General features: G+C 31.0%; 1 protein-coding gene across 2 annotated transcripts; it reads left to right on the top strand.

Moving 5' to 3' along the window:
- Nucleotides 1–2,361: 2,361 nt before the first annotated feature.
- Nucleotides 2,362–18,980, top strand: LOC129914594 (serine protease easter-like). 2 transcript variants are annotated; one of them, XM_055993915.1, is made up of 4 exons: nucleotides 2,362–2,531; nucleotides 13,883–14,661; nucleotides 17,025–17,187; nucleotides 17,273–18,980. In XM_055993915.1, the coding sequence occupies exons 1-4, from the start codon at nucleotides 2,471–2,473 to the stop codon at nucleotides 17,992–17,994; spliced, it is 1,725 nt and encodes a 574-aa protein (XP_055849890.1). In that variant the 5' UTR covers nucleotides 2,362–2,470; the 3' UTR covers nucleotides 17,995–18,980. The 2 variants fall into 2 exon arrangements, with proteins under 2 accessions (XP_055849890.1, XP_055849889.1); XM_055993914.1 differs by lacking the exon at nucleotides 2,362–2,531 and adding an exon at nucleotides 11,880–12,115 and having other exon boundaries at nucleotides 17,273–18,977.
- Nucleotides 18,981–19,412: the final 432 nt, after the last annotated feature.

The following is a 19,412-nucleotide window of genomic DNA, read 5'->3' as shown; positions in this document are numbered from 1 at the left end:
CACACAAATTCTTTGGCACGCCACAAAAATTGATTTCCAACATCAAAATGCGTTGTTGATTATACTACTCCATATAAGTACTTTTATTCAGTGGTTTTTCTGTAGTTAAAAAAGTACTGGTAAAATAAAGAAAGAGATAGCTGCTTCACGTATTTTTATATACAGAAAGTATATAACTGAGTTTTTTCCCGAGCTCCTATCTTTTTTCAGTGGAAAAGAATTACTTCTTGTACCAGCGTTGCCACAAAGTGCCCGATCGGGCCATTTGGCCCCCTATTTTATAATTTGGCCCTTTGCCCGGGCCAATCAGAAATGGCCCACGAATCCAAATTTTAGTAGATTTATCTTCATATCGTGCTTAGTAATAATTAGAAGGCTTTACAAAATTAAATATAAATCATCACTATGCATCGAAACTACAATATGTTTCCACTACAAATAAATATTTATGTATTTGTATACTGTATTAATTTATCTCCTTTAGTAATTTGATTTTTCTCACGCATAGGAGTATTTCGATCACAAACCTGGACAAAATTATTTTTTAAAGTAAAACAATTTATTTTTGCTAAAAATTATTATTTATGCAATGAAATGATTTTTTTCCAGCAAAACTTTAAGAACGCTTGTGATAAGAAAAACTGAAAAAATAGTATGAAATTTCATACACCCAAAATGTGAAAAATTAAAATATTTAAAGTATTAGAGCTTCTAGAAAGGAACCATTGTGATTTTTAGGCTTAGTGAATCCAAATGCAATAAGTTCAATTAAAAAATTTCTTAAAAATGTTAATAACCAGTAAATAAAAACGTAGGGCGTATGAGTGATTTTTACTAAAAGTGAAAATTTCATTTGCAAATTATTTTGTTAATCGCAAAAATTCGCACCCGAATTTTGATATTAAATTAAATAAATTGCACGACTGGGGTCGCACGTACTTGCTCTTATGCTTAAAGTAACTATAATGTTAAAGCTTTTTATTCAAGAAATTTAAAATTTGATATTTTGAAGAAATTTCATAAGTAGTATAAAAAAATTAAATCTGTTTTTATAATTAATAAAACTCCGTTTTAAAATATCTTAAAAAAAAAAACAAATATGCCATTTTATTTCTCGTATAAAAAGGTATTTTTAGAAAAAAAATTTTGAAAATTGTAGGAGCCGTTTTTTAAAAAAATAATTTTTTATATATAAAATTTTTTTAAAATTTTTCAAAAAAAAAGTTGGTATGCCATTTTGAAGAAATAATTAATTTACACATAAAAACTAAATTTCAAAATTTTTCATTGATCCGTTTTCAAAAAATTGATTTTTCAAAAAAAAATTTTGAAATATTTTTTAAAAAACCAAAAATGCGTTTTTTGAAAATTTTCTAAAATTTTAATATTATCTTTGCTTACACACTTTTGTATAAAAATTTTCATTTAAATCGGGTTAATTTTGTACGAGATATTCAGAAACGAAAAAAACCGTTCTATGACAGGTACCGTTAATAACGGTACAAAAAATATTTTTTTTATTTAAAAAGTTGGCCCTTATGTGTAGTACTACACACAAAAATTTTAATCAAAATCGTTAGAGCCGTTTTTGAAAAAAATTACCTTTTCTATTTCCCTTATATGGCAGGTACCGTTAGTTTTGGTCATAAAAAAAAATTTCAATTTCCCCTCTAGGGAATCACCAAAAACTGCTAACTACCAAGTTTGAAGAAAATCACTTCACTCGTTTAGGCTGCAGCTCCAGATAGAGACAGACACACAGACAGACAGACAGACAGACAGACAGACAGACAGACAGACAGAATTGCCGGACCCACTTTTTTGGCATTCTCCATCATCGTAATGTCATGTAAAATTGTTATCTCGAGTTCGATTTTTTTTACGAATCCTAAACTTGCCCTATAGTACCTATATCGCAAGTAAAAAATAGTCAATGTTATCATAAATCTATGTTTCGAAGTAGAATAGTAGGGTAAACTATAACAAAGCACTTAGACTTAAAAAAAGCAATAAAAATATCTATATGCGGCAGACTCTTCTCTACTGTCATTTAACTGAACAAAAAACATGCCATTAATGCATTAAACAAACAAAAAAAAAAAATTGAACACAATTTTAAATAAATTGTAGATATTTTGGCCCACACTTTTGTAAAATGGCCCTCAAAAAATTCCGAAATGGCCCTCTCTGCTTTTTTCTTCGCGGCAACGCTGTCTTGTACGTACATATTTCACCAGTTTTTTCTGTAGTTCTACGTTTGCTGGGCATATAGGTACTTGATTTCAAACTGAGAAATATAAAACATCTTGAAAGAGCCGCATTGTAATTAGTCTTGTCTTAGTCGTGGTCATCGTGTAGCGAAACAAGTTCATTAAACTAAGGCTAAATTAAATTATAATTTAATTTAAATAAACAAATTGGTATTTCCCGGAAATTTAGTTTTTCATTCATTTAAAATTTAAATAATATTATGTGTAATAAATTAACGCATATAGTGCTTGGAATAGTCCTGATTTTTTCAGCGAACGGACGTAAGTGGAATTTTTTGTGATTTTCTTTAATGGTCATATAAGCGAAAACTCATTTGAAAAGAATTTAAATTACCTTCCGATATAGAAAAGAATTGAAAAAAATATGATTGCCCAGTCAAATTATACCTATTTGTTTAATTACACACCATTAAGTCATAATAACGAAACAAATGCGATTTATTGCATTTTGTACTCTTTTATATATCTTAATAATAAGATAAAATATTTAAAATAAGGTCTATTGTTTTAGAAGTACCTAATACTTCGTTTTCCGCTTTTGTGCAAAGTGAAAATTTACTTTTTGACAAGAATATCAAAGGGATTAGCTAGTGATCTTAGCACCATCTAGTTCTCACAAACAGTTTTGTTTGTTATGGTGTTAACCTACTGTAACGATGAATTACTGAACTACTTTTAAGATAAATGTCTGAACACACTACCTACTACTGCAAAGGTAGAAATGTGAACGCACCTTTAATAATTAAGAAACTACCCTCTGAACACAGCCCTGAGAGGTTCGACTGCTGAATATCCCTTGCTGAATATCCCAAAAATATCCCACTGGACTGGAAATATGAAGCGCCCCTCCTGGAAACTAAGTTTCGAGAGGCAGGGACGAGAGCCTTCGGGGACATTCTCGACTCTCGAGTCTCGGGGTTCCGGTATAAAAGGACAGTGTGGACACCAACCGGTTACAGTCCGGTACCAATTGGATGTGAGAACCTGCTCTATGCTGACGACTCGCTTACTTACACATCATCAATGTCATCGCTCATGGCTGTCCGGAAAGTAGAAGCCCACATCAGCAGACTCTTCAACTTTTACAAGAAATGGGGCATCCGCATCAACACTTCGAAATCGGAACTTGTCTGCTTCAGGAGACCTACCACTAATGGAGGAAGCCGCTCAGCAGGCGTATGCCGAAATCTAGTCCTGAAACTCCCTGACGGATCCACCATAGCTGCCAAACAGAACGTGAAGTACCTGGGAATCCAATTCAACGAGCTGTTAAGGTTCAACCCACACTCAAGGAACGTATTGAGGAAAGCCAACTGGGCCTTCCACCGCGTATACCCATTGATGAAGAAGAGAGCAGGACTAAGTCAGCCAACGAAGTTACTGATCTACAAGCAGCTCATAAGACCAGTCATCAGCTACTCCTTCCCAGTGTGGTTCACCATCTCGAAGACAGCCATGAAGGAGCTTCAAATATTTGAAAGGAAGATACTCAGGATCTGCACCGGCCTGCACTTCGACCGACAGCGGCGGAAATACTACAGGAACGAACATCTCTACTCCGAAGCCAACATGATGCCACTGGACAAATACTTAGTTCTCTCGGCGAAGAGACTAGTGAGGAACACCATCGACCACCCGAATCAGCTAATGAGAAGGATGACCACAGAACAACGACATCCAGAGCCAAGATACCTCAGCGTGATGGAAACTCTAGATGACAACATACTCATGGACAACGAGGAGGCAGTCTCGTTCTACGCTGACACTGGGTCAGCCTTCTACCGCGGCTAAACACCACTCCCCCCAACCCACACCAAAACCACCATGGACAACCGGGAATGAACACCCTGAGAACGATAAAGTCAGCCGACTTTTAATTTAAATTTTTTTTTGACATGTACTTTATTATTTATAAATTGTTAACCCTAAGACACTGTATAACGTTAGGCCCCCTATGTGCCAACAAATGTAAAATTATCATAAGTTTATCATATTAGTTATAAGTCAAAATTGTATATATATATTGTTCAATAAACCAAACTTAAAACTTAAAACAACCGGTTACAGTTTAATTTTGAAAGTGAAAGAGTGCAGTACAAAAGTGAAATAAAGTGTTGGAAATTGTTAGTAGTAAATAAAGTGAATTAAACGTGAGTTTGTTTGAGCGAATAATAAAAGTAAATTGAGTTGAAATAAAGTGTGTTCTTATTTGAACGGAAATATAAGTGGAAATTAAAATAAACGACATAAGTTTTATTGTGAACCCGGAATAAAACTTTACACTACTAAGAGAAATTGAGTTTCTGTGAATTAGAATCATAACTTCAATAGCGTGAAGACAAACTTTTTTTATTTTAAATTTGAAAATCCAAGAAAACATTTTCATTGAAAAGCCTGGTACGCAGCTCGCGCTAAATTTTAGCTCCCATACAAATTATCGAAAAATTTTATCTGAGCTAAAATGGATCCCATACAAATTATCGATAACTTGTATGGGAATTTTATCTCAGCTAAAATTTAGCGCGAGCAGCGTACCAGGCTAAATACATTAAAAATAAAATAAAAATTTGTTTTTTATACAGCTCTTTTTTGATAAAAGCGGAACTTATTCTGCGGTCGGCAATCTGTCCTGGAATTTATGTCCAATGATATCCAATATCAGATAATAAAAAAAGGTAAAACACTACCAGGGAAATTTTTTGTACCCATTCTTCACTGAATTCTTTCTGACCATCGCGAGAGCAATAGAAAACTAGAATGTATGTACAATGTACATTGTAGGATTGTTGGCAATTTTATTAATAACCTTATTCTCTGCTATGAAAAATTATGGTCAGTGGAATCATACACGGAATCTTCTCACCGCAATATTGCGTCAAAATATAGGGTAGAGTTGCTAGTAGCCGGCCCCTTAAGGATTCTGTCTCATAAAATAAAGCACAGAACGTCAAATATCAACATTTTCGAATAATTCTTGAAATAAAATGTACTTTATTTATAAATTTTTCGGTATGGTTAAAAAAAAAGGTAATAATAGTTCCCAAAAATATTTTATTTAAGTTTTTGTATAAAAAAGTCTGATTCTCCTAATTCCGGCCTTTGTTTCCTATTTTCGGCCATCTAGTGTCCCATTTCCGGCCACTGACTTTATTAGGTTAAGCTTAAATAAATTGAATGTTTTTGATTTAAATTTTTGTGTTTTAAGAATTTAGAAACAATTTTGATTGTTAATAAGTTATAACATCAAATGATTTAAAAATGTATTTATTTTTTCCCATTTTTTAAACTTTTATCAATAAAAGGGGGCCGAATACAGGAAACTCTTGAATTTCAAAGCTTTTTTTTGTGTTCTATCTCCGGCCCCCTTAAAATTATCAAAATTCACATCTTTTTCCTATTTAAAACCTATTTTATTTGAAGAATAATATATATTTAATAAGAAAAACAACATTTCAAAGCATTAGTTCTGAAATTGTTTCCACAAAACACTAATTACGATAGTAGGTTTCGGCAGTAAAATTACAAAAAAACCATACCCGATTGGATCACTTCACAAAAAGTTATTTTTTCTAAGAAAACTGAATAACAAGAATAATAAGAATATTGTAAGTTTAGGAGAGATATTTAAAAGAACAGCATAAGAGCAAAAATTTGGAATAAATCCTACGAAATCACTAGATATAACGATTTTTCTGAAAGGTGGCCTGCTACTGGAGAGGGCTGGAATTAGGCAACTCTACCCTATTTTGTCGAGTGAAAATGACCATTGCATTGCAAGATAAAAAGTAAACCGTTTTGAGCAAAATATTATATCCCAATATGCTCCAAAGAGAATTTTGAAAGATTTTTTCTGCCGGCCCCCTATCTCAACAGGAGCATATAAACGAAAGACTGTGACAGGAGTCGCGGCTGGGTTGGGGTCAAAATTCTGTATGTACAAAAAATCGAATTCCAAAACCCTGTATTTTAAAAATCATGAGAGCATATAGGCTATAATAGGCTCACATCACACCCGTTACATCTTATTTGAGATAATATTATCACAGACAGCACAGTAATTAAAAAACTTTTAATATTAGAAACAATGAAACAAATTGACATCCTAAGTGTAAATGTATTAAAATACTTAATTTAATGCATATGTAAATGAATAAGAGAGAAAAACATAAAAAAATATGCTTATGCTCTCATGGAATTACCCATATTTTATTATTCAAACTTCTGTATTCTTAAATTCTGTAAATTAACTTAAAATTATTTTGATAATGAAAAAAAATGAGTACTTTTTTTTCACTATTAAAACAATTTTGCTTGTACAGAATTTTGGAGAACAGAGAACCTTAAAAAAAACGTTACTATACGTGAAAATATAAAAAAATTAGCTACATAGTTCTCGCATTTATATACACATTTACAAAAATACGATATACCTACATACGTACGCATCTAATGATATGTAATGATAGCAGGCTCCATTTCCATTTATCTTTGGGTTTTTAACCCAAATCTGACTGGAGAATTCCTAAAAAAGGTTAAGAAAGCGAAATTTATTTGTCAATGTGATTCCCCTATACGAACTTTATAGTCCAACTTTCTCCACAATATTTTATTTAAATAAAATAAGTTCCGTAGGTTTTAAACATCCATAATATAAAAAACCCAAAATTACATATTTATCGTTCCATTTAGATAAATTCGGTAGGTATATTAAATTTAAATGAAAAACAGCAGTGGTCAGAAAAATATCCCTTGTATTGACCGTCATTATATTATTATAAAAGTTTTTGTTGACAAATTTGAAAAGTGACTTATTTCATTCTCATAAAATACCGACAGATAAGTACCTACTAAAGGAGAATGGGCATTTTGGACGTTGAGCGGCCATCAATAAAATTGGTATCAAATAAAAGAATTATAACCTAGGAAAAACTTTTACTATGGACGTTTCGCTGTATTGCGTTTAGAATGCAAGATAATGCAGTATTAGTAGTATTAATGCATTGTTTAATGTATGAAGGACAAATTGATTCATATTTTAATTTCGAACATAAAATATGATGCTCTGTCAATTTCCCTGAGTCTGAAGACATTAATCTTGAAAATACGACCAATACAACTTATAATATAAGATTTTTAAGACAACCACTTCAAGATTTTGTTCGAAAGTTTTCAAACAATTCAAACTAACAAAAAATTAAACAACGAAACTCTCAAAATAGGCTTGAAATTGTTGTTTTAAAATGCTTATAGTTTTGGTTCTAGTGGTTGGATATTCAAGATAAAATTCTTCAGACTCAGGGAAAATGACAGAGTATCATATTTTGCACTTAAAATACACAATTAAGTTATAACATTGAGGCAATATACACTCCTTTTCATCAGAATAGGTACACAACTTTTCAAATGTTCAGTATTCGTTTTTTCCTTACAGTGTAGGAAAAATAATAATTTTTTGATGTCAAGTCATTGTTTAAGATGTTAGCAGAATCAGAAAAAAAAAAATAATTCAAAACGTGTGGTTATTTTTCTTGTTTCTATATGGCAAAGCATTTCACATCGAAAAACTGAGTTATTTTTTTGTTTCATCAGAATAGGTACACGTAAAGAATGATGTCAAAGTGGTCCATGAAATTAATTTAAACCAAGTTCTTCTTAAAAATATATTTTACTTATTTTATTTTTTGTATAGTGGCGTTTTTATTCATAAAAAATAACAAAACTGTCCAGGAATTGCATTGTTAAATTTCTTTATGCAATCTATCTGAATCTCTTCCGTAAATTGTTAAATGGTGGATTAGGAAATATTTTTGTCTTAAAATCGACTTTCATAAATTTTATCAGTACGGGCTAGCCATTTTCAAACATTTTCAACAAGGTTCATGGTTGTTTTCTATGGCAGATACTGAAGTACTTCCTTAATTTTCACTTCCTCCCAATATTTTACAGAGCATTTTTTGTGGTAGTAGGCGTGGTCCTGTTGAGAAATTCAGTATACTGGTTCACAAATACTAGAGAATTAAGGAAAAGTTCCTTGAATACTCATTTACAAATAATAGTGACCATTCTTCACGTTTCAAATTCATTATTTGTATTATCGTAGTAGATTATTTTCTTACATGCCTTAACACTTCTTTTTTAACAATGAATTTGGTCTCAAAATGGTTTCTCCTTTCGCAAAATGTAAACTGATAGTTTAACTCACCAAAGACATCAAAATTAAATGTTCATTAATCCAAAAATAAAAAGAAATACCACTCAACTTTTCATGTGGTAAGGGATTTCAAAAACCTTAAACGAATACAATTCTGTTCTTGGTTTAGTGATATGGTGTCTTTTCAAAATTCAGCCATTTTAGAAATTTCGGACTAATGACCATTCTATTTTATGTCCTAAAATTACAAATAACAACTGTTTTTCACTTTTATTCTTGTCGTTAATCCACCAAAACTGGTAGCACATTTAAAAATTTACTAGTCTAAGAGTTTTTTTTGCATTTTTTTTACCATCATTCATTTTTTTGTACTCCCAGAATGTTTGTATCTAAAGTCTGGATAGAGCATATTCACAATTCGTAATTTTTTAACCATACCAGTACTGGTGGATCCTTCATTGTTTGTTTTATTTCTTAAGGTGTTTTCACCAAAATTTAGCGATTTTAATCCACCCATGTTTTTCAAAATGGTAGTATGATTATTAAATTAGACTTAAGAAAGTCCAGTTTTATGTTTAAATGGTAAATTTGCTCGAAATCCACAAAAACATTAAAGATAACAAGGGTGTACCTATTCTGATGAAGATAAAAATAAGTTAATTTTTCCTCAAAAAATACTTTACAAGAAAAACAATGGGAAAGTTATGGTCCATTTTAAAATAATTTTAGCCGTTGCTTTTCTAACATCTTAAACTATCAAAAAACAATAAAACCTTGTTGGGTCACGCACCAATATTGGGGACAAACGGTTAATGAACATTAGAAAAGTTATGTACCTATTCTGATGAAAAGGAGTGTATATAAAGTGTTAAATGCAAAAATGCATTTTATCCGTTTTTGAAGTACACTTCGCGTCACTTGAATAGAAACAACATTTTTTCTGTAGAAAATAGCGATTGGTGCTTTGGTGAGGTAACTTAGTAGATTTTTGGTTTTGCATTTTCAAAGAGGAACTTTTAACAAACAATGTTGTAAAAACAAAAAACCCAAAACAGAAACCGTATGGCTTCTAGTTGCGTTTTTTCGCATTACCTCACAAAAAACAGTGTTTTTTTTGCGTCACTTGAATAGAAACAAGCTCTTAAATTAGATAAAAATGATGAAAAATCATGGAAAACACTAATTATAGTAAAGCAATATTAAGCTTTGACATTATTTGCACATTATAACCAATTATGGGCTACGAGCTACCAATAGGCACCACAGAAAATGCATAAATAGAATTTAACATTGAAAATGCACTTCTACTGTATACACAATCGTGGACCTAATTGGAGAAAGTGATAAAAGTGTTTAGTAACTTCTTACAAATTAAGAAAATGACATTTTCTACAATTTAAGGATTGAATAAGTGAAATAAACTTTCGTTTTTATCCGGAATGCATCTGTTTTGTTTTTATTGCGTTGTTTTTTCTTGAACTATCCTTGTGCAATCTCTAAGACGGTTGTTCTTCCACGTTCCTAAACTTGCCAAGAGCTTCTACCATTATTTCTTTGTAAAAGTTAGCATCTGTTTTTGAAGCGTGAAGCTTCAATTTTGCTATTGCACATCATTAAAACAAAGCGTATTACTATAACACATTTTAGTGCCCTGTATTGGCGATGCGATTAAGGTTATTCTTTTATAAACCAATGAAATAGGGCTAATATTAACGTGGTCCATCTGAGTTGGTATGTTTTCCTTTAAAAAACCACTCTTTACCCCACTACTTTTCAGTTCGAATGCAACTATAAAATAGTTAACTTTTTTGTAATCTTAGTAGAACTTAAAATGTTGTTATTTTGCATTTTGAGGCTTTTTTTAATGTTGTGCACCTTTTATAACTTCCAGGATGGAACACACCAACACGTTTCCATCGCACTATCACCACGTTTTTGACCGATTTTAGCGGCAAAGTGAAGAAAATTGCAGCTAGTTTTTAAGTTATTTTTTTCTCTGCTCGTGACTTGGGTCTCACCTGTCTTATTTTTTGATTTGATCACTAGTTTCCGATATTTTAAAAATGATCTCATCCAAATTTGGCAAATTTTCCAATATCTTTCTCGATTTTGCATAGTGCAGGTGCATTTCCAATGTTAGCTGCTATTTATGCATTTTCTGTGGTGCCTATTGGTAGCTCGTAGCCCATAATTGGTTATAATGTGCAAATAATGTCAAAGCTTAATATTGCTTTACTATAATTAGCGTTTTCCATGATTTTTCATCATTTTTATCTAATTTAAGAGCTTGTTTCTATTCAAGTGACGCAAAAAAAAACACTGTTTTTTGTGAGGTAATGCGAAAAAACGCAACTAGAAGCCATACGGTTTCTGTTTTGGGTTTTTTGTTTTTACAACATTGTTTGTTAAAGGTTCCTCTTTGAAAATGCAAAACCAAAAATCTACTAAGTTACCTCACCAAAGCGCCAATCGCTATTTTCTTAAGAAAAAATGTTGTTTCTATTCAAGTGACGCGAAGTGTACGTCACAAGGATAAAACTTCTGCACAATATTAGTAAACCTTAATTACATCAAAAAATAACAAATTCATTCCTGGCAGCGTAACGTCCACGTTCCATACAAACTTGCCCATTCTCCTTTAAATTCAAAAAGCTTTTTAATTACTGCAAGAACAAGATTGAATTAAGTTCCTTGCAAAATTTTAATAGCAAGGTGTTAAATTTTAATGATTTGAATGTTTAAGCATGTAAATCATAAATAAATCTAAATAAAGAGTATCGATGTTAAGCATATTATATTCCCTTTCTCTTTTGTTATATAAAAAAGAGAATCATGAAGAGTAGCTTAAATGAGTCACTCACATGTCACATCACATCATTCAAATAAAAGTTATTCTCTGGAATAAGAAACTTCTATCTTATCTCAATAGAGGTCAGGCATGGAAAAGTCAATACAATTGTATCGAATTCTATACAAATGGGTTTGCTCGAGTACAAAAATACAATTTTTTGTCTAAATTCGATACAATTTTTTAATCTGTGTCTTCACAGTTTGTAAAACTAATTTTTAGTTCAAAACTGAGCCATTACCTGAAAACCAAAATTGCACTTTTGGTCCCCACGGTTTTGCATTTTTTTTTTTTAATTTTTTAATACTTGTAGTCTTTTGTGAATATGTACTTTTTTCCATAATTATTCATACCGAAATTAAATAAAAATTACTCTTTTACGCAGAAAATAGTGAAATGTATACGCAAAATTTTAGAGTTTTTGCAAATAAAATATTTTGATTAAATTTTATTATATTTTTCGTGTGAAAAATATATTTCAATACAATTGTATCCATTTCAGTACAATTAAAAAATGTAATTTTTCATCACTGATAGAGGTATCTTATAATAAATGATATTATAAGACTGAGAAATACTTGATCGTGGACCGGTGAAATTGTAGATAATTAGTCTTGTTTTAGTCTTTGCTGATGTCGCGAAACGAGTTCGCTTATTTTAAATTTTTATTAAATGTCATAAGTTATTATTATTAAAATAAACCAGAAAAATAAGTTGGTATTTCCCGGAATTTGATTAAGTTTTTTTTTTTTAATTCAACCATAAAATACCAAATTATGTCGAATAAATTGATGGTAGTGATGCTGGGAGTAGTCCTGATTGCTGTGTCATTCCCAGTGAATGCACGTAAGTGGAATTATTTTTTGTTTATTTTCTTTTGTGGTTTTTTTTATTATTTCATTAATCGGCAAATTCATTTGAAAACAAAATAAAAAAATTCGGAAATCAAATTGCATTTTGACTCATTTTATTTACGAGAATGAATAAGTTTAGGTACAATAACACGATTTTTATACATATTGAATACCTGTATTGTTGATATACTTTGGAAGTTGGAAAACAAGTTTTCTTGAAAGAGTTCAAGAAGTATCATAAATGACTGTGATGAGGAAGATACATAGAATACGATATTTTGTGTTCTTTTTAACAGCAAAAAAAAAGTGTTTTTGTAGGAAGAAGAAATGCGTTTTTTTAAAGTTAAAGTTAAGGAAGCAATTTATCATTCAAGCTACTTAACAATTTTAAGATTTTTATTGTAGGTGATAAAACTGTAACTGCATTAGAAGTTAGTACTAAAGAAAAAGTTTTAGCATTTATTTATTTTACTATCAGATTTAAAATATCTTTATGTCTTTATGTCAGTCTGTCTGTATATGTAGCTATACGAGTCTAAAAAGATGGGTCGATTCTCTTAAAACTTGGTATGCAACAGTTTTTGGAAATTTTACAGAGGGGTTTTCGGAATTAATTATTGTTTAGAACAAAAATACTTCTCATATTCTAATTTAAGAAAAGTAGGTATATCTAATTTTATTATAAAAATTCAACTATTAGTTTTTAAGAGTTCTATATTTTGACGAAAAATGAAAATTTCTTAAAAAATCAAAATGAAGAAAATAATAATAATTATTACCTATTACCTAATGTAATAATGTAACATTATGATTCAAGGGAAATGTAGTGATTTTTAACGGAATTTTTTTTTTGTTTCATTTCTTGTAGAACGTCTAAACACTTTTTGGAACTTACTACAGAACTTACTCCCTCTTCGAAAAAAAACACCCTTTCATCCAAAATAAGGGTTGCCCATCAATTTGTTTCCAATAAAAAAAACGCCCTTTTAACCATCACATTCTTATAGGCACTTTAAGGCTTTTAATCTTAAATGTAACATTAATGCACAAGTTCAATAGTGTACCTTTATTTTAACATAGTTTTTGAAATAAATTCACGTTTTGTCTACACCAAAAAAAAACACCCTTCCACCCAATTTTTTTTTTGCATCGATCCTTGATCATATTCAAAACTTTTTGCCACATTTGGGTTGCTGACGTTTTTCCCAAGACAAAATCCCCGAAGATACAATCCCCAAACCCGCAATTCCAAAACCAAAAATCCCCAAATCCAAATTTCCCAAACCCAAAATCCTCAAACTCAAAATCCAAATCCGAAAACCCAAAATCGCTAAACCTAAAATCCCCAAACTTGAAATACCAAAACTGAAATCTCCATTAGCAAAATTTGGATTATTTTTGTTTGGAGATTTTGTCCAATGTTTTTTTTTTTTTGAAAGATTTTGTAGGACTCCCTCAAATTCTTCTACAAATTCACAAAATAATATGCATCTCAAAAGAATGTCAATGTATTTGTATCTGTATTAAATAACGTCCATCATTTTGTTTGTGATAATATTAGTATATCTACCCCTTTCTTACTTTATCTTGGTTTCCCGACTCTAAAAGTGTGCGTCTTTTATTTCATTTATTTATAAGAATTACACTCCGAAAATACACATACATACACAAGGCATGCATTAAATAACTCAATAACTTTATAAAACGTTTGAATATATCATTAATAAATATTTTTATATTTAATTATATCTTTTTTCAGAAATAACTAAACTCTTTCCGGTTATAGAAGAAGTTTCAACAAAAATCTCTGAGCTTCCCATAGTGAATAAATTTTTCAATGATCCATATTCCCCAAAAGTAGTATATCCACCTCCTCCAGGTGTAAAACGTCCAGCAACATCATCAACAGAGCCAACACTTTCAACATTGCCGCATCTTACAACAAACGATGTTGTTCCATTAACTACAACTTTTAAAACACCTATTTCTTCAAGTGGAGAATTAATACCAAACTATTTAAGTTTGGCGAATGCTTTAAGTTCAACTACTGAAGGACCTCTAGCTTCAGAATCGATTCAAAACAAAATAGATGAATCAATTAGTCTGGCAAGTGAAATTAGCACATCAACTGAAGGAGTTGAAAAGGTTGTTGAAATTAAACAAGAGACTACAAAAGTTATTGGATTATCATCGACTACAGAAGGATTTTCAGAAATAAATCAGTTTGAAGAAACAAAAACTGATAAAATAAATCATATTGAAGAAGGAAATTTGAGTGCAGAAGCAAGTCTTGATAAAACAACAAAGGGACCTTTAACAGAAATTCAACCACCTACTGAAATTACAACAACACCATCAACCGTTTCAGAATCAACTCCTGCACCTAAATGTACAACGCCGATTGGTAAACCTGGTGAATGCAAAGACATACGTCAATGTCCTTCGTTAATAAGTTTATTAATGCGTGAACCATTTTTGGTGGAAAATAAATTATATCTTCAACGAAGCCAATGTGGATATGAAAATCAAACTGTTTTGGTAAGCTTTTTTTATAAAATTAATTTATTTCTAAAGATAAATTACTTATTTTATTTTACTATAAGTATGTAAATGTGTATGTATTAGTCCTTTCTTAAAAATGAAACAAGTACGACTTTTATTGTGGGAAAAATATAAATTAAAAAAACCCACATTTATTATCTCCGTTTCCGAATGAACTAACACACGACCTGCACGTCTGAAGGACGTAACAAGACTTAAGATAAAAATACATTTCAAACAAAAATTTCAAAGATGGTTGTCTTCAGCGCTGAATTAGGTGTTGACTTCAGTGCTGACATGAATGGCCAGTGTTGCCATTCGTAACAGTGTACTTTAGGAGCATTTGCATAGAATCGGGTCACTGTGGTGTATGAGTACTTTTTTTTTTTTAAGAAATTAAACGGCTTTATAATATGTACTTACAAAATAATTTATTTCAAGGCCTTTTTTTTGTGCACATAAAATGTGTGCTTTAAGAGTCTGAAAGACATAACGCGTCTTTTTTCTTCAGCAATTAATTCAGAAATCAGTTCAAGAATAGAAAGTATTACACATTCTTTTTTCTTAAATATAAGAGTATCATTTTAAATTGATAAATTGTCGTTAAATTTGAAATTGTTTATGGAATAAATAAGAGCAATATTTAAGTGAAGGCAAGGAAAATGCCTAGAACATTTAGAAAAGTTTCCAATACATAAATAGATATTTGTTTGTAAATCTTGATGTAAATTGATACGAAAAATACTGTGCATGAATATAGCATTGTAGCATACATATTAATTTCATAGTAAAGTAAAACAATTTTTTTTTATTATTAAATTAGCTAAGAAAAAAATTACTTCTGTTGGTAACTCACGTTACATATCGTCGGGTCGTCGGCGTAAAGCAAAATTGTTCTAAATCCACTTTTTACGGAAAATGAGTTAATGATGCAGTTTTACTAATTTGAAAACAGTTTTTGTCAAAAAAATGTCATTCCGCAGATAATATAATTTAATGGGACATACAACAATATAAAAACAGGGAAGTAGCCTTTTGAAAATGAGCCCGAGTATTCTTGATTGTTCAAAAGTCCCATCATATTTTGTTTTAAGTCCACTTTTTATTTAAGGAAAAAATGTACTTTTATAGGAATTGTTCTATGTCCAATTTTGGGTTTTTATTTTTAAAAAATATTTAAAAATAATATGCACCTACAAATGAGGAAAACTTTTGTATGGTTTATTCAAGAAAAAAGAACAAACTTTATAAAAAACATAACTTGAATGGCGAACGAGCAGAAAAATGTCGCTTTAAACCAATTTGAAACTTAAAAATCGTCCCCTGTAAAATTTGCTTTTTGTGACTTAGAACAATTTTGCTTTACGGCGACGATATGTAAATCCGACACAAGTCTTAAAAGTGCGACAGTATAGATTTTGTATGTAAAATTAAGAAACTAAATTTATTTTTGATGAAGATTTCATACTCATACTAAGTTTGCTGAAATACTAATTTATTTGAGCAAACATAAGGGTGTATTATTGTAATCGTTACTCTTAGAACCATTTTGTTCTCTGTGTGCTTGCATTACGTTCATGTGGAATTCTTTTTTAGTTGTCAAATTAATGCTATAAAAATTCTTTTTAATCACTTATTCTCTCTAAATTAAATTTCAAGCCATAAGGGTATATAATAAGTAATTAGATTCATTACCTGCCGTCAAATTTTTAACATAATTTCTAACTTCGAGTTTTTTGAAATCTGATATCATCTTTTTAAGCAAATAGCTGAGTTAGAATAGAATAGAATATATTTATTTATCTCAAAATGGTTAAACATATTATGTACATTATTTATAAATGCTTTTTTGAGGCATACCATTGCTGAGTTAATTCAAATTAACTGCCAGTTCTTATGCGTTTTTCTTTAAGTACTTCTCTTATTTCTTCACATTTCTTATTTATTTATTCCAAGTTTTTTGAACAACATGTACGAAAATATCTATACGGTTTCTTCAAGTTCGAGAAGCATTTGAAGTGATACCCACAATTTAACGTTATCATCGATATCTTTTTAAAAAGCCTTCTCATTCATATACAGTTTCTTTATGTTTTATTTGGGATGAAACCCAAGAATCCAACCGAGTCTATTTTTTTTTTTTTGGGTAGGGGGGTGTTTTTATAGAGGGCTTTATTTTTATGATAGTGACGTGACCTAGCGGTGAGCTGGAAACGAATCATCTGGCTGTAGAAAAATCGGCATTATTGATATCTAAGCTCAAGCTCTTTAGATTCCATGAAAATTTATTTAATATAAATAATTATAAGAATCTATCGGTTTTCATCTTAAAATTACATAATGTGTTATTATTTTTTCAGGCATGCTGCCCTGACCATGTGCCAGCTCCAATAGAGTCTCCAAAACTGTCTCTTTTGCCCCAACCTCGCAAGTGTGGTTCTATGTTTCTAAATCGTCTCTATGGCGGTTATACTACTGATCTTGATTCATTTGGTTGGAATGCTTTGCTAGAATATGCCAAAGGTAATATTTGATTTGGAAAAGATTATATTTAAAATCTAAACAGTCATATTTGATTACTAACTTTAAATATTATTTATCATTAAAGGTGGTAACGAAAAAGGTTTCCATTGTGGTGGTACCTTAATAAGTGACCGTTATGTTCTAACAGCAGCCCATTGTGTTACCAATTTGCCTGAAACTTGGACCATTCAAAGTGTTCGTCTAGGTGAATGGGATTTAGAAACCGAATTGGACTGTTCATCTGTTGGTAACTCCCTCGATTGCAATGACCCGCCTGTGAATGTTGCGATTGAAGAAGTTATTCCCCATAAAGATTATTCATCAACATCTACCAATCGACTGAATGATATTGCACTCATTCGTTTGTCAACTCAAGTCAAACCAACTGCCAATATTGAACCCATCTGCTTGCCATATGGTGACAATAAGTTACATGCTTTCGATGATCAAAGTTTGGATATGGTTGGTTGGGGTGTAACGCCAGAAGGCTTATGGAATACTTTTAAACAGAGAACGAATGCTCAAGTGATACCGTTGAATAAATGCCGGAGTAGATATGCAGAAAGAAATATTCAACTCGAATCGACGCAGTTTTGTGTTGAAGGTCGTCTGAGAAACGACACGTGTCGAATTGATTCTGGTGGACCAGTAATAAGCTTTGATACGGCTAATAAGGGACTTGGCAGTTTCTACCTTGCTGGAATACAATCGTTAAGTCCGACTCCATGTTGGGCGGAAAAATTACCTGGGGTCTATACAAGAGTCGCTGACTATTTGGATTGGATCTTAGAGAATATTCGTGCTTAATTTATTTGTAAGCTAATTTATAAGATGTGTACTTAAATATAGATAGGTATTTAAAAAATGATTTTATATTTTATAAAAATTACATAATGTTAAAACAGTAAAACGTGGTGCAATGTTTGTAGACTATCATGCTAGGGGTTATGGATTCAACTTCGGACTCGACGACCTACATTTTTAAATTGTGTTCCACTCTCGTTTGCATTTTAAACGATCACTGAACCGAAAAGATAAGTGGAATTAATGAATATATTCATTGGGACAATGTATGATACATTACACTGGTTTACAAGGGTTTTGTTGCCGAAATAAAAATATACTTTTCTGAAGGTTTTCGGTGTGCTGAACTCGAATCCGAAGTCAGAAACAACTAATCAGCTCTCGTTTTTGAGATATTACCGTTAGAAAATGCAATAAAACGTTTTTTTGAGTTCTTCGGACCTTATTCTTTTGTATAAGGAAAATTGTTTGAGCATATTTAGCAACGGTTTCTATAAGAACTGTTTTCCATCTTTCGATACCTGTTTAAATCTTTTCAATATCTTTTGTATTGCCCGAGACATCTTATAATGAAGTTTGTGGGTTTGGCTTCATAGATCATAGAGGAGATAATGACGTTTTTAAATTTATAAAAATACCAAACAACTGAGGATATCTCGGGCAGTAAAAAAGATATCGGAAAGATTTAAACAGATTTAAAAAGGTGGAAAATAGTTCTTATAAAAACCGTAACTAAATATGCTCAAATAATTTTACTTATATAAATGAACAAGGTCCGAAGTACTGCATTTTCTAACGGTAATTTTTCAAAAACGGGAGCTGATGAATTTTTTTTTTGACTTCGGATTCGAGTTCAGCACACCGAAAACCTTCAGAAAAGTATATTTTTGTTCCGGCAAAAAAAAAAAAGTTTAATTTTGCTAACCAGTGTTATTATTTGTCCAATGAACTCGTTAATTAATATCATGAAAATTGATAATAGTTCATAGATTTTATGAACGTACATAAAATCGTTCGTAAAAATTTCTCGAACGAACGATTCTAAGAACGCGTTTATTAAATATTAAAAAGGCGTTTATGGAATCAATGAACACGTTTATTAAAATTAATAAAAGCGTTAATTAAAATCAATTTTTGATATGAAGATATAAACAAAAAACCCATTTTTGTGACCTTTGACCCACTATAACGGGTCAAGCGAACAGAGGAACCTTTCAGGACTTTTCACAGATTGTAAACCACTTCAATACCAACCTGTATACCAAAAATCAGCCTGTTACGAATTTTTTTCCTTGAAATAATCTATTTTTCCTGGACTATATACCCAAAAAGTAATTTTAAACATTAATTTGATGATGAATTTGCATTTTCCTGAGAACCGATATAATGGTTTCTGGAATCGAATCGTAACCTCAACAATT

This window comes from Episyrphus balteatus, chromosome 3, assembly GCF_945859705.1.
Source record: "Episyrphus balteatus chromosome 3, idEpiBalt1.1, whole genome shotgun sequence".
Classification (NCBI taxonomy): domain Eukaryota; kingdom Metazoa; phylum Arthropoda; class Insecta; order Diptera; family Syrphidae; genus Episyrphus; species Episyrphus balteatus.
This window is presented reverse-complemented; position numbering and strand designations above follow the sequence as displayed.